Source organism: Anser anser, assembly GCF_964211835.1.
Source record: "Anser anser genome assembly, chromosome: 27".
Classification (NCBI taxonomy): domain Eukaryota; kingdom Metazoa; phylum Chordata; class Aves; order Anseriformes; family Anatidae; genus Anser; species Anser anser.
The window spans coordinates 3,084,134-3,105,288 of record NC_139748.1 but is presented as its reverse complement, the minus strand read 5'-3'; the positions used below and the strand labels follow the sequence as shown (position 1 = coordinate 3,105,288).

General features: G+C 44.8%; 2 protein-coding genes across 5 annotated transcripts in view; one reads left to right on the top strand and one right to left on the bottom strand.

Moving 5' to 3' along the window:
- Window positions 1–7,797, top strand: part of RASSF5 (Ras association domain family member 5) — a 29,381-nt gene extending 21,584 nt beyond the window's left edge. For all 4 annotated transcript variants that reach the window (XM_083812569.1, XM_083812570.1, XM_083812571.1 and 1 more), the window contains 4 exons: window positions 1,621–1,731; window positions 3,155–3,452; window positions 3,835–3,950; window positions 4,664–7,797. In XM_083812569.1, coding sequence (XP_083668695.1) covers window positions 1,621–1,731; window positions 3,155–3,452; window positions 3,835–3,950; window positions 4,664–4,816 — 678 coding nt within the window. In that variant the 3' untranslated portion in view covers window positions 4,817–7,797. The remainder of the gene's footprint in view (window positions 1–1,620; window positions 1,732–3,154; window positions 3,453–3,834; window positions 3,951–4,663) is intronic.
- EIF2D (eukaryotic translation initiation factor 2D) lies at window positions 7,204–21,068 on the bottom strand. Its single transcript, XM_083812561.1, has 15 exons — window positions 20,174–21,068; window positions 19,226–19,416; window positions 18,442–18,525; window positions 16,206–16,296; window positions 15,424–15,531; window positions 14,491–14,780; window positions 14,161–14,278; window positions 13,698–13,743; window positions 12,872–12,975; window positions 11,217–11,375; window positions 10,463–10,552; window positions 10,262–10,357; window positions 9,077–9,197; window positions 8,757–8,931; window positions 7,204–8,653 (listed from the first exon to the last, which is right to left on the bottom strand). Exons 1-15 carry the CDS (start codon window positions 20,227–20,229, stop codon window positions 8,583–8,585), a joined length of 1,800 nt encoding a protein of 599 aa, XP_083668687.1. The 5' UTR covers window positions 20,230–21,068; the 3' UTR covers window positions 7,204–8,582.
- Window positions 21,069–21,155: the final 87 nt, after the last annotated feature.

Genomic DNA, 21,155 nt, shown 5'->3' with positions numbered 1-21,155 from the left:
CTCAGCAGAGCCAGGCACGCACAGGCACTGTCTCACCCAGCTCCACGTGTGAGATTTTGTCCTGACATTTCATTTTCAGGGGGCTCGTGGGCCTTTACAGCTGGTGCTGCGGTGCTTCGGCATATGGAAGGTGGGAGCAGCGCTCGGGCTCTCGCTGGAGGCTGCTACAAACGCTGTCGCTGCGGGAAGCCACCTGCAGCCGTGCAAACTCTGCGGCAGAGCCTGGGGGCCCTGGGCACCCACGGGGCTGTCAGAACCAGGCTCTCTCGTGGCAGCTTCTCCAAACCCATCCACGACCCTTCTGCTTAAACGCTCCAAGCGCTGGGCTGCATCTTGGGGGCTGAGAGCTGCCTCTCCACGGCAGGGCTGTGTGCTTCTGTTACTCTTGGTGACATTTCCACGCACAACCTGCAGGCTAACCCCACCAACGCGCCAAATCTGTCACTTTGCTTCCTAAAGGAAACTCCCCCAACAAACCCTTGGTGAGCAGCAGCCGTCATCCTGCAGGCGAGCCCACACGCGGGCAGACGCGGAACGGCTTCTGACACGGGCTGGGCCGTGGTGATTGGGTTCGGGGTGGGCAATTTATTAGTCATGCTGCTGGCTTGCTGCTGATGTGAATTTTATTTTATTTATTTATTTATTTATTTTTGCTTTGAGCTGTAATTTCCAAAGCTTTGGACAATAGCAGCACATCGCTTGGAGGAGTAATCCAGCAGAGATTTAACTTCAGGTTCTGCCTGGGTGAGCCTGCTGAAAGCTCGTTCCTGGAGCACTGCAGGCTGCTACGGGGCTGCCCGGCTCGGGTCGGCAGCGCGGGGGAATGCTATAAATAGGATGTGATTTTCAGCTGCATCGCAAGAAGCAAAGAAATGCTCGGCAGGTGCGGGTGGCTTTTTATGAAAGCTGCTTTTAGAAGCTGAATTCTTCACCCTGCTGCGCCCTGCTTTGTACTGGGATGTCGTTACTGCCCCGTGCCTCCATTTCCCCCTCTGTATAGCAGCAGCAGTAAGGCTTCCCCCCAGGAGATGGGGAACCACGGTTATTACTTCCAAAACATTTATTCATCTTTCTGCAGCTCAGTGTGGGGGAGCACAGAGCTGCCTGGGACAGTGTCTATCAGTCAGATCCAGCTTTTACCAGTCAGTAACTCCTGGTCAGGGCTGGGCCCTTCAGGGAGCAGGGATGTGATGTTTTGTGCTGCTGCAGCTCTGCAGGAGCTGTGTGCTGGGTCTGGGCTCACCAGGAGCTCTGTGCTTCTGCTACAATCACTGCCTGACCCTTACAAGACCAGCCTTTCATGCTTTGGCACTATAAGAGAAATTAGTAGCGAGGCTCTCCACCAGCAAAGCCTCTGCAGGTCTGTAGAAATGGCTACTGTTAGACAGACAGACACAGCTGGTGGGTGCTCCTGTAGAGGAGTGGTTTGGGGCAGGGACGTTTGCATCCCTGTATCACATTCACCCTCTTGGCCATAGGGACCATCTCCACCTGTGCTCGCATGAGCTCAGGAACTGTGTGGCATCTTTGTTCGTGCATTTCCCAAGCAAGAGAGGAGCCGAACAGATGCGGCGTTATCCCGTATACCAACCAGCTAAAGCCCGTCTCCTCTCCTTTCAGAATGTAACGAAAACAGTAGAAGAAAAACCCGAGCCTCCAACCGTCGAGGAGATCAAGAAGAAAATCGAAAAATACAATGCAAAAGTCACAAACTGCTTGTTGATGAAGCTGGTACGTATTGCTCTCTGTTTGGGCTGCATGCAGAAAGACCAGTGCTGATTTCTCGGGGCTCTGGCAGTCTCCAAGGCCAGAGGGCTCGTGGCTGTAGAGCTGTTCGTGTCTTCCTCACCTGACCTGTGTTTTCTCCTGCTTTGTGCTGCTTGGGTTGCTTTTTTTTTTTTTTTTTTTGACTGTCCTGTCCTGTCTCAGCTGGGGAAATTCACCCAGTAATCTCTGGCCAACATGTGCTGCCATTGACTTGCTGCGAATTGAGGAGGGCGGGGATGAGTCATGGTAAAACTCCGGCTGCAGGGCTGCAGTTCAGCAGCTGTCGCAAAGTGAATTTAGAAGCACGCAGCCTTCCTAGAAACAGATTCTTTTCTCGTCTGCCGCCGCCATGCTTCTTTAAGCAGAGATCTAAGAACCACAGTGGTTGCATTGTATTTTGAAGCTTTGATTGCGAGCTTGTTTATCACCACCTGTAAGTAAAGCCTGGATGAGATGTAGCGAGGAGGAAAGGAGGCGGTCTGGTTTACAGACTGGAGTACCACCAAGGCACAAGCTTCAGGTGATCTTACAGTGTTGGGGGGGAAAGCTTCATAAAGCACAAAATAAATTCTAGAATTTCTAAGAACGGCAGCTACATAACTTCCTGGTGCTTGCTAACATCTGAAAGTAAAAGTTCATTTAAAATAGTAAATCTCAGAACAGTTTTCTTTGTGAAAGCTGCACAGTAAGCTCTGCTGGAATGTCTCGCCTGGTGATTTTTTACCCCTCGTAATTTACAGGAGTAATTTGGGACCCAAATGCTTATTCTTGAGGTACTTGAAGCTTGGTACAAGTGCAGTTCCGGGACTCGATGCATGCCGGCAGCCCCTTTGGTGGGAGCACAGGCTCCCGGCTCCTGGCATGGATCACTCGGTTTTGTACTGCCCAGCACCGCAAAGTGACAGCAGACAGGCAGGGAGGGAACTTGAGAGATCCCATCGAACGTGAGGAGGTAGAGCCCTTCCCAGAGGTTTCAAATCCTCCTTGAAGTGCAACTGCAAGTGGCATATAAAGGTTTCCATTACTAACTTGTAGCAGCGTTGATTTTAAATACGAGAAGATAGCTCAAACATGGGAGGAGATGAGTCACCGTGGAGTGGAAGGAACAGGAGGAAGTCGGCGGTGACTAACCCTAAATTACTACTTACTTTTTACACGATTGCTAAAAAACCCTCAAACCCATCGGAGTGCTGAGCAGCAGAAAGCCCAGCAGCCGCCCTGCGGGCTGAAGCTCAGTAGAGCAGAAAGCTCCTCAGTGTGGTGGTGGGGAAGGAGGAGGTGAGCTCGGCCTGGCCTGCAAGGCCCCGTGGTACCTCATGGCTGCCCGTCAGGTACCTCACGGCCGTCGGTCAGTCAGGTCCCTTCACGGCCGTGTCCTTTGCTTCAGAATGATGACGGGACGTACACCGGCTTCATCAAAGTGCACTTGAAGCTACGCCGCCCCGTGACGGTGCCGGCAGGGATCCGGCCGCAGTCCATTTACGATGCCCTCAAGGAGGTGAATCTGGCGGACATGACGGACAAGAGGACGTCCTTCTACCTGCCGCTGGACGCCATCAAGCAGCTCCACATCAGCAGCACCACCACGGTGAGCGAGGTGATCCAGGGGCTCCTGAAGAAATTCATGGTGGTGGATAATCCCCAGAAGTTTGCACTTTTCAAGGAGATGCGGAAGGATGGGCAAGGTGAGTTTGCACCCTCGGAACTGCCAGCTTTCCGAAGGCTGATCAGTTTTGCTTGCTATGCTGTGATACAGAAACCTGATCAAAGCATCCCTCCAGGGCTCAGTGGTGTGGCAGGCAGGCAGTGTCTGCGTTTCAGATGGATAAATGGCCTGATCTCCTTGAGAGGTGATGCTGCTGAAGTTAACGGGGAATTACTAATTGTCAGAAACGGGCTGAAGTCGTGTAAGACCTAACAGATTGTCATAGATCTCTGATGGATGCTCAGCTGCTTCTGCTGTGGTCCTGAGCAGTATGAACCACTTCTCTAGTCCAAATTAACCTGCTGAGCTCTCCCCTGCCCTGGCACCCGAAGGCTCATGGTGGATGTCTGCTCCCGTTGCAGTTCTCTTCCAGAAGCTCCCTCTCACCGAGTACCCCTTGTACCTCCGGCTGCTGGCTGGCCCTGACACGGACGTGCTCAGCTTTGTGCTGAAGGAAAACGAAACAGGGGAAGTTGAGGTACGTCTGTGACTCTTTTCCTTGGTTTTTACGTGAGCGTTTAACAGTGGGCAGTGGGACTGACCCCAGACATTTACAGCAGTCAGTGCAGGCTGAAGCGGTGGCATGTGGTTGCTTCTCTCCCTCTAATGCTGTTGGTTTTACCACATAAAATGCTGAGTTTGATACCAGCTGCTCTCCAAAGTTAAGTTATCAGCTGAATGGACTTGCTTTAAAATATATATATATATATATATATCTTTGGGTCATTTATTGCTCCTAAATTTTGATCTTAAAAAACAACCTAGAGCTGTGAAAATCCTGAGGCCACTTCTGATGGCCAAACCATGCTCTATTTACAGAACCACACAGTTCTGTCCCAGAGTTAACCCTCAATAATTAGATTAGCTAAATGCTGTGATTAGTAATCCACTAATTTAAATAGAAGCCCGGGCCACTCGGGTAATACATTTGGCTTTAGGCTGCAGTAATGCTCCCTGCCAGGATGAGCACAGACATCAGTGGCCGCAGCATCCTGTGGGACCCCCCTGCCTGCAGGGCTGGTCTGCAGCTGGTGAAGGCGCTGCAGCAATGCTGGCTGCTGAGGAGCCACAAAGCAGTGTTTATTACGGGATCTCAGTTATCAGCTGAGAGCTTTGTTGCAGGAAAAGCTACAAAAGTAATAAGGTAAATCACGTGTGCTCACTTTCTGTCTGGTTTTGCTGATTCTGCAGTGGGACGCGTTCTCTATCCCAGAGCTACAGAACTTCTTAATGATACTGGACAAAGAAGAGAAGGACAAAATCCAGCAAGTGCAAAGGAAGTACGAGAAGTTTAAACAAAGACTGCAACAGACCTTGAAAGAAGCTGGAGGCAAGCCCGGCTAACTTCTCAGGAGGCACTGGGAATCAGACTAAGCTAGATGTTATTTTTAAAATGAAAAGACACTTCTCAGGACACCTTCTAGTGGTCACTTTCCCCATTCATCCTTCCATTAAGGACTGGCACACAGCACTCGTAAAACAAACATACTGTATTTTCTTCTTCTGTAACTTCTTATCACAGGACCAGAGCCAGTCAAAGAACGGGAAGCCTGTTTCAGAGCTGTGGCCATCAACAAACCAAGCACAGCTGCTGGTTCGCTTTTCAGTTGTACCATCAGATGAAGAAGCTTCATGGAAAATGCTGAATGTTAAACCCAACAGGAACATCTACTGGCTAATTGTTCTAAGCAGGGTAAAACTTGCTGTTCATGCTCCTCCCAGCAACTTGCTTGTTCTTGTTCTGAGGTGCTGCAGCTGCGTTGTGTGTGCCCATGTGGCTGAGTTCTCATTTCTTAAGTAGAGCGCAGGAAGCAGCAGATAAAGCGGAGGAGGTTGTTGCACCAAATCACGTGGGTGTTGCAGCTCTAACTCCTGCCAGACAGACTTGTTCAGGGCTCAGCCAGCCAGTGAAATGTGAAGTCATGACACCATGGCAGCTGCAACACCCCAACAGTCTTTTAGTAAGTATTACTGAAACTTAGTGATATTAATTCCAGGAAAAGTCATCCATTTCGATTCTAATTAATTTCATTTTGCAAACAGACTTGAATTAAAGTAAATATCCCTGATGCTTAGTTAAGTTAGCCTGTATTTTACTGGTTTCCTACTCTGTAGGAATCGGGACCTATGTTTTAAAAAAGCGTTTGAAAAGTGTGAAGATGGGGGCATGGGATGACAGTTCTGTATAGAACATTTAGCAATACATAGCCAACAGACTAGTCCAGGGAAGCTCAGGAACTTTCACAAATCAAAACCCTTCTGAGCTATGAACAGGTCTGACACCAAGGGAGAGGAGCTCCAACCGAGGCCAGTGTGTGGAGGTGGTACCACAAGCACAGGCTGCCTGTGCAAGAAATCCTTAGCACCAGGAAGAGTAAGGGAACTATTAACCTCAGCTGCTTTCCTCCCACCACCCTCTTGTACCGTGCTTCCTCTTGCTAAACCCTCTTTGTGCTGCTCCCACCTCTCCAGTCTGTAACATGCCATGCTCTCCCTCCCTGGGTCACTGTGTGCTCATCTTCCCCAACTCCCCGCTCACAATCGGTGCTCTTTCTGCACGTACAGGAAGGTTACCAAGTTTTGCTCTGTAGTTGGAGCTAGGAGGAAGTCTCTCCCCCTTGCTCAGTGCTCCCAGTGTCTCCAATGCTTGTGCACTTCTTGTCCCTCATAAAATCCTTTAGCTGGAGCTGGAGTGTCAGCCACTGCTGTAACTCTAACCAGAGATCCTGAAGTACAAGGTACAGGGATGCCAATCCGAGAGATGATTTTCCCCATGTTTACTTTCAGTGCTTTGCACTGAGCACATTGCACACAGCCAGGTTCAGTCTTCCCTCTGTTTACACAGGACACAGCAACAAAGTGTAAAAAGAGAAGAGACCATTAAAACGAGCTGGAGCATGTGAAATGTTTCATACTGACTTGATGAACCAAGTGTCCCTTTGAGCTCCCTGTTGCAATCCCACCTGCATGAAGTGGGAAGGGAGGGAACAGGTTATTAGGTAACAGTTGTGATGGAGAAAACTTGGAAGAGTCTAAAATTTACCTCAGTGCCTTTTTTTTCCTTAAGTGTGAAAACTTTACATTTGGGCTAAGGAAGATTTGGAAGGGGCTTTTGTCAAGACGCCTTGTCAGTGCTCCCCCCAGTTACCTGAAGTACTGTTGTGATGAGGCTGCTTTTGTTCATAGGGAGAAGAGGAACGGTTGTGTTTCTTTCTGCAAGGTGACTGTTTGGCTTTCTTTTTTCCAGGTTTATACTTGCGTATTTTTGTTTATAAATGGTAAGAGAGCATCACTGCATCACATAAAGCCTCTCAGTTTGTATAAATGCTACTTTGTGCAAGCTTAGTTCCAGCTTATATCTTAGTCAGTAGTGTAAAAGGGTTTGCAAACAGGGCTCCAGCCTCTGGCATGCAGTGCAGGAAGGGCCTCCCAGCTGTACTGTATTCTCTACCCAGATGACCTTTAACAATATGGCAGCAGCCCAAATAGAGCAGCACTTTTCCAGCTCTAGGGCTGTCTGCCCGTTTATAAGACTACTTACTACTTTGCTATGTACTTGTGAAGTATTTAAATAACATTTATCTAGTGCGTTGAGTCTTAAAAGCACTGTATAAATACTTCTGTTCAGTCAAGAGCAAGAACACTGCAGAAACTGCCATTGGTTCTGAGAAGCAAGATCCAGATGCTTGTTTTTAAATCCCTTATCTTTCTGGCTAAAAGTTGCAAAGACCTTTTTCTTTTTTTTTTTTTCTTTCTTGTTGCAGTTGTTTTCTATTAGAGTTTTGGTGACTATCTCCCTTTCCATTCCTGGAACCCAGCATGTCTTTGAAATTTTGTAGAAGGCATGGCTTCTTATGCAATTACCGTGAATGCTGCTGAAAACCTCCTGCAAAGGGGAGGGCTGTTTCCTTTGTTTTTTAAAGATACGGGGCATTTGAAATGGTAGGTACTGAAACTCAAAGTCTCAACAGTCAGTTGAGCTGTGTCTAGGACAGGCATATCGGGCCCCTTCCTTAAAGCGCAAAATACTGTTGGCAGTGCCTTTGGTTAGTATATTGTGTTGCCTAGTTCATGTGAATTTATTTTTCATGTCTATTGTAAAACATGTAAAATAATGTGTATAGAATGGAATAGTAAAGCTTCTATGGCAAAGTGAAATGCATTTTTTGCAATGCTGTAATTTATTTTTATTACTCCCTAGTAATTCTATGGCATTTTTAAAAAATGTCCCACTTCCAGCTTTTTTGAAGGTTCTGAAACTACTTATTCATATGCAGATGGTGTAAAAGACAATGACAATAAAACTGTCGGTAATTAAAAAAAAAGTAATCTCTAACTTATTTTTCTGGCGCCTTCCTATGGTACTTCCTTTACTGGGTCTAAAGGGAAAATACAAGACTCCTTCCTAGAAGTAAATTTAAATGTCTTAATCCTACTGTAAAGTGTTTCAAGTCTAAGCTTCAGCTAAAGCAGTATGGAACATCTATTCCTGTGAAAACAAAGTGTTCTATCAATTGCCTTAGTACGTTAGATGGCCTTGAGAGAACTATTACCTGTGATAAACTACTGTTAATGTCATACAGAAAAATGCATTTACATGTGAAAATAATATAAACCATAAAAATCCAGCAAATAGAGTTCATTCTCCATGCTGAAATGCCTGGTGTTAATACCTGGAAGTGTTTTAAAGGATAAAATCTAAAAACAAATAGCTTTTACATCTAATATAGACAGCCTGTGGCACACTGTCCTGGAACATTCCAAGGTGCTGTGTTGGAACATACTTTGCTAAGATTTTGAGTGATGTTCTATTACTGTGCTTTTTGTTAAAAGATGCAAAGCAAGAATGTTGGACTAACCAGAAAAATGGTGCACCCCTACAAGCTTCTAGAAAATATATGGGAAAGGATAACTCGTGTATTTTTTTATTTATTTTTTATTATTTTTATGAAAAATGAACAGATATAATGAATATTATTATTTGGGCGAGTCCTAGACCTTGTAAAAATCCAGGACTCCTTTTTAAATGAATAGGGCCTGTACATACCCTTGATCTGTTGGCAGAAGTCTTCTATAAATAATGACAGCTGAATAATTCTTACAGTATCTCCTACTTTTTCCGGCCAAGCTTTGGAGCCTTCTCAAGGCCTTGGATATATTTCCGAGGTAGCTGGTATTCTTCTGCAACATAATGAAGAGTTCACTTACTTCAGGTAAATACTCAGAGCTCATGAATTAAAATCTGTATCTTGCTATAACCAGTCCAGTTGCAAGACAGACTTACCTAGCAGCATCTTGGCCAGATGGTGGATTTGGTTGCCTTGGATCTGGACCTGAACTCTGTCTTTTGTTCCAGGCACGGGGGTGATGGTGGCACTGGCCTGTACTTTTTGTTGCAGAATGTTGGCTACTGACTGTGGGTCCAGACCATACAGCTCAAGGTTCTTGATAATTGTCACCTGCAGATTTGAGTAATTATTTCAAACATCAGTGCTGTGGGTATTATCAAATCACGTCCCACTCATCCCAGAAAAATGAGCTGCCAAAGCTGCTCTCAGAATTCAGGCTTCTGCTGAAAACTCATCTCCTTATTTTTATTTTTACCTTCTTGTTTGATGATCTCTGTGCTATGGTTATGTCAATGGGCTCAATCCTTCCTTTCCTCACAATAGGTTCTTGTCCAAAAAATGTCACCTGGTGTAAGGGCTGCAGGCGTTCAAGGCACCTGAACAAAGTTTAAACATCCAATTAGTCTATACAGTACACCAAGAATAACTGCTTTTTCCATTGCAGCCTCTCACAGGTTTTTGAGACTACATGAAAGCCAAAATTCTGTGTGAGAAGAATTTGTATCTTAAGAAGATACTGCATGATGATCTCATGCAAGACTTGCATCCTAGACACTATATAAAGAAAGGGACTAATTAAAAAGAAAGCTTGACTACTGATTCACAAAGATTCTAACTTAGCTCATTACTGGTAAAATGTCATGAACTGTTGCAGAGTAAAGCCTTTAATTTTTATCTTTAAACTAGTTTTCAGCTGTGTTGCTCACAGATCGGTGAAGCACCTTAAAATAAAGTTAAAATTCACCATAAGCTCTGCTAGTGTTCCATCAGCAAACATGGCTTCAGAAATAAAGGAAGCTGCTGGAGATGCTCAGAGGGATTGTGTGATAGTGATAAAGAAGATCAAGGCAAGTAAGACATTGGGGACATTCGGGCGAAGTTTTTCAGTGCATGGAAACAATGGTCTTCTGTCAGATAGCTGAGCCTCCTGGATCTAAACGGTGGGCTTATTATAAGTGCAAAAGTTGTGCTGCTGCTTCTGGTCAAACTATGCTGAAAGGCAAACCATGATCCTTGACGACTTTCTCTGCATCTCAGTTACCTCACCCAGTCTAGAACTGCACAGCCAACAAAGGCCTTGAACATAAAAGAGCAAGATGACTGCCGTTGCCTAAAAAGGGGACGTTCAGTTATCTGATGCAAGCGATGGCTTCCTAGATACGTATATACAGATTACATGCAGAACTATGCAGTGTTTGTTTAGAAAACTTTCCCTGATAAATGGTTAGCATGTAAATAAAAACAAAAAAACAACATTAGTATATGCCAAGTGCTTGTTAAATGGTGGAGAATGAGACACTCTTCAAGTGAAGGTCTCTGGATGTTTTCCTGTACTACCAGGAGGCAGTTGCAACTTTACGTAGCTCCAATAACGTCTGGCTTTGAGTTGCACACAATAAATCTGTGTAATACTGAAACAGTGCATTGGGAAATCAGTCACCTGCTCAGGAGGTCATCCCATTTAAGGTTTGAGATTTCATCTTGTTCTGATTTATCTAACAGGCAGTCACACAGGATGGCATTCACCTTTACAAAGCTACAAAAGAAAAAAACAAGCATTAGGTGCAAACAAGCTCTCTTTTTGCTCTACCTTCAGCCTCTCCTGTGGAAGCATGGTAGGACAACTTTCACCTATACTTACTTTTTGTTTGCTTCATCAACCAACTCGTTAGTCTTCACATAGTTAATGATAATGTTTCTCACCTCACTGCTTGAGAGGATGCTGCCTTTTCTAAATGGAAAGAAAACTATTACTTCAAGTAGTTATGTGTTGAGTAGAACTACTGCGTTGACAGAAAACAGCAATTACCCTGACTACATTTGGTAGCAAAATCTCAATACTGAACTGTTTTCCGCTAGGCAGTGATTTTCTTGTTACACCTCAGCTCCTGTATGCCAGATAAAAGGCTCACAGCAGTAATTATGGAGACTCTAAAACCCTTGGTGCTGGGAGCCTCGTTTAGGAAGATGACCCTAGTGGTGCCCCTAAAAATATCTGAAGTGCATCAAAACAGGCAAGATTAGGGTACAAGGAGGCAAATGATTTCTTTATATCATCTGGGTGTCCTCTTTTCAGTAAGCTATACTGTGGGTGGACAGAACACGCCTTATCCAATGGCAAATTAGGACAATCCAAGTAAGTAAAATGTAGCAATTTCGACACTTAAATTATCACCTCCTTAGCTGTAAGAGAAGTGATGTATTTGCTGAACGCACTTGTCACAATCTCTTTTCATTGCCTCACAAAGGAAGAAAGATTATATTTTGATTCCCATCATCTCTCCTGACAGCATCACAGCCCACTCCCCATGATAGCTAACAAAATGGTAGCAGCACAGGTTTTTAGCCTCTGTCTTCACCTAACAATGATTCTGTTGTACTTTTTGAGTGCTTACTTGTGTCCAGATTCCTGAAAGAGTGGGACCATTTTTGTTGAGACCCCATAAAGTGGTATGATTTCAGGAGCATGGTACACTTGTTCTTTGTCTTCGCTCTTGCAGTCTTGGGCAGCAGAGGCTGAAGAAAATCCTTCGGGTACTGTAAATGCTTTAATGCTGGAAAGTAAAAAAAAAAAAATAAAATTATTTGGTAGGAGTGAAAGGGACTTAAAATTTTTAACTTCTGTTTCCTCAAGAAACTAAAATTTAGCACATGATTCTTTAGTGGTTATTGATGCAATATACTCTAGCAAATGATTCTTTAAAGGTTATTGATAAAAGACTCTGGAAGAGAGGAGTAAGAAACGTATAGGTTCAGGAGCTAGACTCTAAGTTCATTGTCCAGAACTTCAGATTCCGTGCTTGCAGGTAAGAGAACTTGACAAACTGAGTTTAATTATGCCTGTCTCCTAAGCCCCAGTATGAGAGAAAACTTAATGCAAAAAGGCACAGTAATTCTGCCTCCTTCCAAATGCAGAAGAGAATATATGTTTGTATCTACCAAAATATTCTCCATCCCATTAGTTGCCAAGGAGATGTTATATAACAGAAGACCTACGGCCCACTGGGAAATTTTGAGAGCATGCTAATGCACTGATACGCAAAAGGAACGAGTAGGATGCTCTTGATATGAGGTAACTATTAAGCCTTAGATAATGGGAACACTGACGGAGGAACTGGGTAATAAGCAACCAAAAGGATAAGAGTATTTGTGCAAATCAATGTGTAATGGAAAACAAAGCTTTTTTTTTTTTCAAGATTATAACTTTGCCTGCCAATTTTGCAAAGTGGTTGATTTCATCCTGTATGACACTTTAAGGCTGTAATTTCAGGGCCACTTATTCAACAGTAGTTTAATCTTTTCATTGGAGTTATTTTTTAGATATAAGTTCACTTCGAAGCTGAACAAAGAGTTGTCCTAGCACACTCATGGGATAGAGGGGAGACCTGCTTAATTGGGAAAGGTATAAAATAATTATACCATTAAAGTTAATGCTAAATAAACTGCCTCATCGATATAAAACTTTGTTCCCTTCCCACAACAACAAAGAAACCCCCACAAACTGTCAAGACTCACTGTCAAATGAATGTGCTGTTTAGTGACTGCTAAGAGGCTTGGAACGATAACATCTTTAATAGTACCCAGACTAGAAGCCAGAAATTTGTCATTATAATGGTGCAACAAATTGCAGTGAATTGACTCCTCCTTAACATTTTCAAACATGCTTCTCTGGAATATTTAAGTACCTAGTACAAGGGTGAAGAGCGATATACAACTCTTGGGTTATCTAGTAGTCCCTTCTTATTTAAAGTTCTCTGGATGAATGAACAACAAGTAAGAAAGGGAAGGCTGAAGTCATGATACTGTCATTAGACTCAAAGCCACCGAGTAAAAAGGGAAGAATGTAACTTTGCAGAACTTTACAAGCATAGAAAATGTAAGGACTGGTGTGTGGAAGCAGGACATAAAACCTCTCCATAGTATACTAAGATTAGGAAATGAAGGCCGTCACAGGAATGCAAGCAGGGTATAGGTAACAGCTGGCAAGAGCTGATTCCACTCCCTCCTTTCAAAGCCTACCGCCTCTTAAAGACTACAATGTTCTACATACTCTGGATGCTTCCAGTCCACCTCCACGATGCTTTCCACACCTTTGCTCAGCTCCTTCACTTGTAAGATCTTCTGGTGCTGCATACATTGTAGGAATTTAGAAAACTGAAGGAAGAAACAATCAGAAATGTGGAGTTAAGCATTTTAAATTCCTGTTTGTGTTTCTGACTGCCCCAGAATTACTTTCTAAATCAGAAAATCTTCTTGGAAGGTAAAACAAAACAAAACAAACAAATAACAACAACAAAGAAACACTGCACCCCTTTTCTTCTACAAACACAGCAATTGCTAAGGAGCAGTGAGTGCCTCTATCGTGTTCTAAAACAGAGTAAGCAACTGTTCCTTTTGTAGGTCTGCCACCTGTTTGCACTGTGACCTTCTTAGCCAAATAACAGTACATATCACATGGATTACTGTGACATCTTTGGCAATACATTTTGTTTTTGTCATCTAAACAAGAGGCATAGTATCATCTCCTTTCTCTTCATCTTTGTTCACTGATAACTTTTGAAAAGGAACAATCTCTTCTTGCAAGGAATTGCACTGTGAAACAAGAGTAGAACCCTTTAATAGCTATCATAGCACAAAGTACCAGAGAGCATTAGATACATTTAAAGCAGATCAATGCTCATGTTTGCTGGGCAATGACTTTCCTCGCTTGATCCTGCAGGAGCAGAGATGTGAGGAAAAAACTTGGCTTTTAAGAACAGTTACTAGGCTTTTTGTCTGTCTGTTTTATTAACGCTTCAACAATTTTAAACTCAACATTTTTCTTTCCTTCCACTTCTTATTTCAATTAACAAGAAAAAAATGCAGAAAAATCTCACCTTCTTATAGCTTGATTTCTTTATATCCAATTGTTGTCCAGCGGGGCTATAAATTGATTTTTTTTTAAAGTTCTTTAGATATATGTCATGATTTCTTCATCAGTCTTGCTATTTATGCTAAAAGTCTCTTAACAGCAAAAACATTAATCACACAGAAAGAATTACTTCAAACAAGCTAATAGATAGAACACAATGAGTTAAACTAGTACTGATGTTCCCGGAGGGAAGCAAACAGCCATTTAAGCGACTAAGAAATCTTGGAACAACTGTCAGTCAACTCATGTTAGCTATCAAGCGCACGTCCTGGTCTGGACAATCATTACATCAAAGTATTTGATGTAAGAAGCAAGCATAACCTTGGATAACCTTAGGTAAGGACTGAATTTTACTTTTGAGTCAAAAATTTCATCCTAAATAACCCACACGTTCTTGCAAATCCAAAGACGTTCTTCTTACCACGTACCAGCATGGGAACATATGGCTGCGTAGAAACGTGCTGGTGAGCAGAGGGAGATCTGACTTCTTTACTTTGCATTTTAAAGCATGAAAAAAGCACTGGCTAAACAATGCATCCATTTGCTCTGCAAGGAAGAAAAGAACAAGTGTGCAGTGAGCAGTCTCTCTTTCTGAACATAATATTCAGTTCTTTCAGACTCTTTTTCAGGTCACACAGAACAGTCTCTACCCCTGTTCTCACAGAGAGCTCTCTAGAGTGCGGAGTAGCCTAGATCATGGGTACCAGCTTCAGCAAACAAGAGGTGCATGGTTTGGTTCCACTTGTACACAAAAGTACCTTGGGGTGTCCTGCTGTCCTCTGCTTCCTGCTGAACCTCTGTATTGTCATCTTCAGCTGTTTCTGCAGCTTTATTCTCATTGTGTTCCTCCTTTCCCATCAGTATGGCACAACTGTCTTGCTCCTTCAGGCTCAAATCACCGATGCCCCCATGCTGTAGTGGTTCAGTGGGGAAGCTGCTGACAGGCTCTTTCTCCTCCATCTCTTCCTCACCATTAGCACTCTCCTTTTCAGCAGGATCTGTTACCAAGGGAGCTAAGGTAGGAGGATAAGATTTGTCACCATATTCCCTATAAAAGGAAGAAAAAGCATAACATGGCTTTCTGTTTAATGCTTTGAAACCCAAAGGGCAATAATAATATTTTAAGAAGTTCCCCTGATTAAAAAATATGGTGAGTTGCATGGATCTCAAATTATACGATTTATTTTTAATTCACCTTCCTCCAAAAGCTCTGTGTTCCCCCACGAATCTTTATTTAAAAGTAAGCAATTAGTTGAATCCAAATGCAGTGCAACTCATTTATTTGGTTGAGATTGGCATGGTTGACCTTTTTAATGCAAAAATGATTCAAAGTTTTATAGAACAGGAAGATATTCTAAAATTAGAGTAATGGGGATGATCTAGTTTCATTTCTAATAATAATTGCACTCACTTGAAGTAACAGAATCAAGTGAATAACTTGCAATATATACATTTCCAATCTGCACGTAGATAGACCTCATGACAGACAACTGCCTCTGTCAGAAAAGCGTGGTCATCCAAAACATGTAGCACAGCTAAAGCCTTAACAGGGGTCTTATCTAAACTGTACCCAAATAACTCAATACGTACGTTGAACTGACAGATTAAGAGAACTGGGACACAGATTTTGATTTTCAGTAAGCATTTAAGAATTGTTAAACATTTTACCAAATGCCTGGCCATATACTCACCAGAGATGATCCATGTAAGTATGCAACACAGCGAAGCCTTTCCCTTTCATTCCAGCAGCCAGCATCTCCGCAGTGGACATGGTGGCAACTGTGACAGCTACTGGAGCTCTGGGAAAAGACAGGAACGTTACAGCAGGGCAGCACAAATACACTGTGCTACCTGAACAACAAAGAACCGTGCCATTGTGATATACTGGGTTTCTTTTACAATGTCCTTGCGCTTTACAGACTGTTTTTTTTTTTTTAAAGCATTTAGGCATTTTTGGGTTTTGTCCAATCTTTCTGGTACGTAACGTCTTCCAAAGAATCCCAAGGATATGTGCAGTTGTGATACTGAAGTGAAAGTTGGGCAGTGACACATCCTTCCCTTTAGAAAGTTCAAGAAGCACAAGTACTACTAACAGAGGCTAACAGGAAAAAGAAATGATAGAATTAGCACTGTTCCCTCTCTCCGAGTTTCCAGACAAAAAGACAACTGTGTAGAATATAGTATTTTGTTAAAAATTACTGTTTCAAAACAAATCCACCAGTTAGGCCCCAAGAGGTCCAAACGAACCACTTTACATAGCTTTTCACCCAAGCTCAAACATATCCCAACCCAGAAACTTAACTGGGTATTTTCTTCTGCCCAATTTTACATGCCTTAGGTCCACCGTGCATCAAATGCATGAGAATAATTCTGCTTTTATTTCCTCAAAAGCCCCAGAGTCTCCATGTAAAAAAACAGCTTTCTTTTCAGCGTTAGTTTCTAAGACAAGGTATGAGTAAGGAGTCCTCCGTACCTGTTTCCCAAGAGGGTGACAGCACAGAGCATGCCCCGCTCTACTTGCGGAAAGCCAGAAGGTGGCACTATTACTCCTGGCAGCATCAGATCTGAAAAAAAGCATCCATTTCTCAATGAAAGATTCAGCCACGACCTCCTCCACTCCCCCACTCCCCGCCCACCCCCTCCCCATTACTCAGCAAAAACACAAGCCTGTTAACAGCTGGGCCCATGCCAGAGAAAACATGATTCTCTGTTTTTTCCTAGTAAGGTAGTATTTCCTGCTACCACCCTGTGGATTAAAGGATCCTATTTATGATGGCGTGCACATCCCAAAAAAGAAGAAGAGCTAAAAATGCTCAGCCCCTTGCCCGTCAGGCCCCAAAGGGGCACTGCTTTTAACAGAAAGGTATGAGCTCCCAGGCCAGACAGCACTGCTCTTTATTAATGATATGGAAAGAGACAGGAATAAAGACGTGTGTGGAACCACCTTTTTATTCTTCCCTGTCCCAAGGGCAGGTTATCCCACCAACTCTCTCCTAGAACAGAGAATTGCCTACAATTTCCCAATTTACCCGACCCTCCTGATCTAGTAATAGCTTAGCACTCAGCTGCGAACTCTCCTCAGCATGAGGAAGCAGCCTGAACCATCTCCTTGCTGATCTGGACAGAAACAAGTGGGCTTTGTCGTGTGCTTCTTTCCACTTTCCGTGCCTGGGATGAACAGACTGGCACATGAGTTCAAGTTTTCCATGCAACATATATAGCAGCACCATGTTACCACCGAATTACATTAAGATCATCTGCTCTCCTTCCCTGTAGCTAGAACAATCTAGACCTCGCAGTCTCATGGACTGACCTGCGTTCCATGGTTTGGTTTGAAGCCATCTCACTTTTTCCTCAGCATCTTAGTTTTAATACGTATGCTGAAGAGGCCACCAATATTTTTCCTCCCATTCACTGTCACAACTACCTCCAGAAAATCTAGAATGAACTCTGCAATTGCAACCAAGGCTCCACATCTCTGAGGACAGAAATCATTATAAGAACCTTAGCATGACAAGGTAAGCAGCATGTATGTACCATGTAAATAACCAGGGCAGGCAGTGAGATCTTTGAATTCAGGGAATAGTTATCGTGAACAGCACTGCCTTGCTTCTTGACTGTTCCCTAAAGTCTGCTCTCTCCCTCTCTCCACATCTGTAGTGCTGGATAGTCTCGTACCCCTCCTCCTATTTATGCGGCATGGCTCTGTCTCTGTTCTCTGCTTTCACTGGCCATTGTCTCAGTGGCCAGTTATCTCATCTTTGGATCGTACCCAGAGGTAGCCTGGTTGCCATGGGAAATGAATCATCTGCATCCCTCTTTCATCAATGTTCTTCCCCCATTAACTTTTTTTTTTTTCTCCAGAAACTAGGCCACAAGTCAGCAACAAGGCTTGCTTAGATGTCTATCACAGCTACACATTCATGCACTTTATTTCCCCAAGAGCAAACTGAACAGAGGGATTTGAGTACTTTTACTCTAGATACTGCGTAATGGAAAAGACATCTCTTTCTACACTGTACACTTCCACTTACAGATTAAGGCTGCAACGGCTGGAATTCAATCTTTTCCTGGCTGAGCAGTTCTGCTATTTCATGTTCTAAAGGCCTGACTCTCATGATTCTGAACTGCATCCAAAGCAGGTTCCAGAAAATATGAGTCCTTTCTTGCCAGTCTTGATCCATAAGTAGCGGATAGAGCCAATAATCCAGGAATTCAAATCCAACCTCACCTTCACAATCCACAATTTACTTGATATTGGAACCTACAGGCCTAATCACTGTCAACTACCTTATCCACACGAGCTCACCTCTGAATTGACAGGAAGCAGGATGGCAGCAGATGAAGTCAGCTGCCCAAGGAGTGTTACAAAAACCAGACCAGTTACACAGGCAGTTCAGTGTCCCAGTTCAAAGTCACTGATCAACTTTACACCCTGAGAAGGAATTTCCAAACCTGAGACTCTCACATGGAACAGATTACAGCGTTTAAACAGCTTAACCTACTTTCTCATTCACAAACTTATCTACTGCTAATTTATTTTCCTTTTAGGGAGACCAAGATGAAGTACTTTCTGAGTAAATATTCGTTATACTTTTTCATTTTTCATAGTTGCAGGTACATTTTTGTCACTGGGAAAGATAACACCAAAAAGCCCCAAAGGCAATTCCTTTTTGCAATATGATGTGACAAAGTTCTAGTCCTCTTACCTGCTCCTCCTGCTAGCTTCTGTAGCACGGGAGGCCATGTCGAAAAAGCAGGGAGAAGATCTGGGTAGATCCACAAAGCATACACTGTCCCAAAACAGAATTTAAAGATGCATCAGTAAAATACTTCACTAGTTGTTGCTTCTTACCATCTTTAAGATTAAGCTGTACCGTACTAACCACTATTAACCACTTGCCTGTTATTCAGATAATCAAGACATCTAAAGTCAGAATGATCCTAATATAATTAATAGATGCGATGGAGAAAAGCTTAAATTAAGCAGCAGTTCCTTTACGTGAATTATTTTAAGGATATAGATGAATGTTTGAATTATTTTCCTTAAATCAAGGAGGCCACTTTGAGCTAAACTGCTACTCGGACAGGGAAGAATTACTGTGTATGGGAAAAATAAAACCAGAGAATATCACAGCAGTTTGTTGCCTAATTCCATGGCTGTCTGAAAGTGGACATCATCCTGCTTGTTGGAATAACACCTTGCAGTGGACAAAAGAGGAAAAGGTGCTACGATGCTATCCTATGACTTAAAACATTTGTTTTCTAGTTTCTATCCTCTCAGCACCTCAATTTTCCTTTTGCAGAAAGAATCCAGAAATGCTGCTGGATTTCACGCAGAATGTGGTAGAATAAGCACATTAAAGATTACGAAGCGTGCAGATACTATAGGGATGGGAGACAGGTAAGTACTTAGACACAAGCAAATCTTTTGGGGAAAAGTTGGCGTCCAGTAAGTAAAGAGGGAGGATTATTCCAGTCCACTACCCATACCTGTTGGATACAGAGCTTTCTCAACTTCAAACAGTATTGGGTTCCTGTTGTTCGTATAAACCGTGACAGCCTCCCCTTTGTGAGTGTATATTTTGACGACATTAAGCTCCTCCTTGTTTGGAATAAACTCAGTTAATTGTTCGGCACTAAGATTTGGAAAAGCTGCTGCAACATCAGCTCGTAGCTTTCTCCTGTAATGATAAAATCACAAACATGTTACAAACCTGTCTAGACCCTCTCGTAAAATAACTCCAACATAAACAGTTGCTACTTTGGTGGCTATTCACAGGATTCCCACGTTTTCCCTGAAGACAATCTGGGGCATCTGTGTCTGGGTTTACACACGAAATAGCTGCATGCTGGGAGAACACAGGGAGAAAAGGCCAAATACGTTTTCCCTGTTCCTATTCTTCCTTAACGCCTGTTTACAGCTGCTGTGGCGCTCTGTGATTTTGGGATGGCTCCGAATGCCCGAGCACCCACCTGTGCTATGGGGCCTGCCACCACCACCCTCCAGCACAGTACTGCAGGGGCTGCAGACGGGTCCCTCTCCCCACACGCTCTTTGGGCAGTTCCAAGAGATGTTTAAGAGGCACAAAATGGGGTTTGTGGGGTGTTGCACAGAAGCGTGGGGTGAATCTCAGATACCAACAAGTCAGCCCAGCACCGCGACGCAAGCCAAGATAAAGACAGATCAGCTAGGCGAGCCCAGTTACGGCTGTGCCTTCATGCACAAAGCAGTCTGCGTCCTGGGGGGGAGCTCACGGCGCCCACAGCCCCGAGGCGACAGCAGCCGCGCCTCAGGCCCCGGCTCCTTCCCCGCTGCGCCCGGGGACGCGCCGCTCGCCTCAGCGCTGTTCCCACCGCCGCCCCGGGGCCGAGCCCGGCTCGGCCGAGGCGGGTGGAGCCGCTCCCCTCAGCGGAGCGCGGCCGCGGCCCGGCACTCACCGGTCGGAGCCCTTGATGGCGGTGTTGGAGCGCACCCGGAACGCCCGGCAGAACATGGCGGGCGCCCGGCTCCCCTCAGGCCGCGGCAGCCGCCATGGCGCCGTCCCGCGGCACAAAGGCGTCCGGGTGGAAACCGCCTCCCGGCACGGCACGACACGGCACGGCTCCGGGGGAGTTTAGAGCAAAAATGCAGCCACCAAACGTCCCCAAAGCTGGAACCGGTCCGTGCCCGGGATCCAGCCGCTCGAGGCTGCTGTTTTAATCCCTGCACGCCGCGCAGGAGGCGGCGGTGAAGGCTCCGCCAGGCTGTTGGTAGCGGGGAAGGTTAAAGGCGTGGGGGTGTTGCGGGAGGTTTTGCATTAACAATAAGTTTTCTTCGTTCCAAACGCTTAGTTTCGTGGAGGGTGCTCCCTGGAGCTGAGGGGAAGCGCTGCCTAGGTCCCCACGGGCACGGACGAGGAGTGATGAGGCACCAGCATGCTGAGAGGGGAGGAGGTAGTAAAACCCAAAGGCTGCATAAAGCTAAGCGGTTTTGGGTACAAGCCTAAAATACAGAAAACGACTTTGAGAGGGGCACTTTTTAGTGTCTGTTGTGGTGCAGGGGGCTCGGGACAGCGACCAACACCTCCACGGTGCTAGGGGAGAGCCTTTATCTCCGTGTCACAGACAGCAATCCAGCCTGCTTGCACCGCCGGTTATCTCGGGCGTCGCTTGATTACTGCAACCCCTGAGCCCACAGAAAGAAAAAAAAAGAAAAACGAGGCCGGCGCGGCTGCGGGGCGTTATTTCTGCAGCCGGAGCTGCGCCGAGCCCCTCGGGGGCGGCACAGCGGGGGCTCCTCGGTTGGAAGGCAGCTCCACGACTCCCTCAGGAGACGGTGCGGCGAGGCCGGGCCCTGCCCGTGAAGGAAACGGCCGCTAACGGTTGCCTGAAGGCGTGCGCGAGGTTCCCCGCCGGCGGGGGGCTCCTCAGCCCCGTCCCC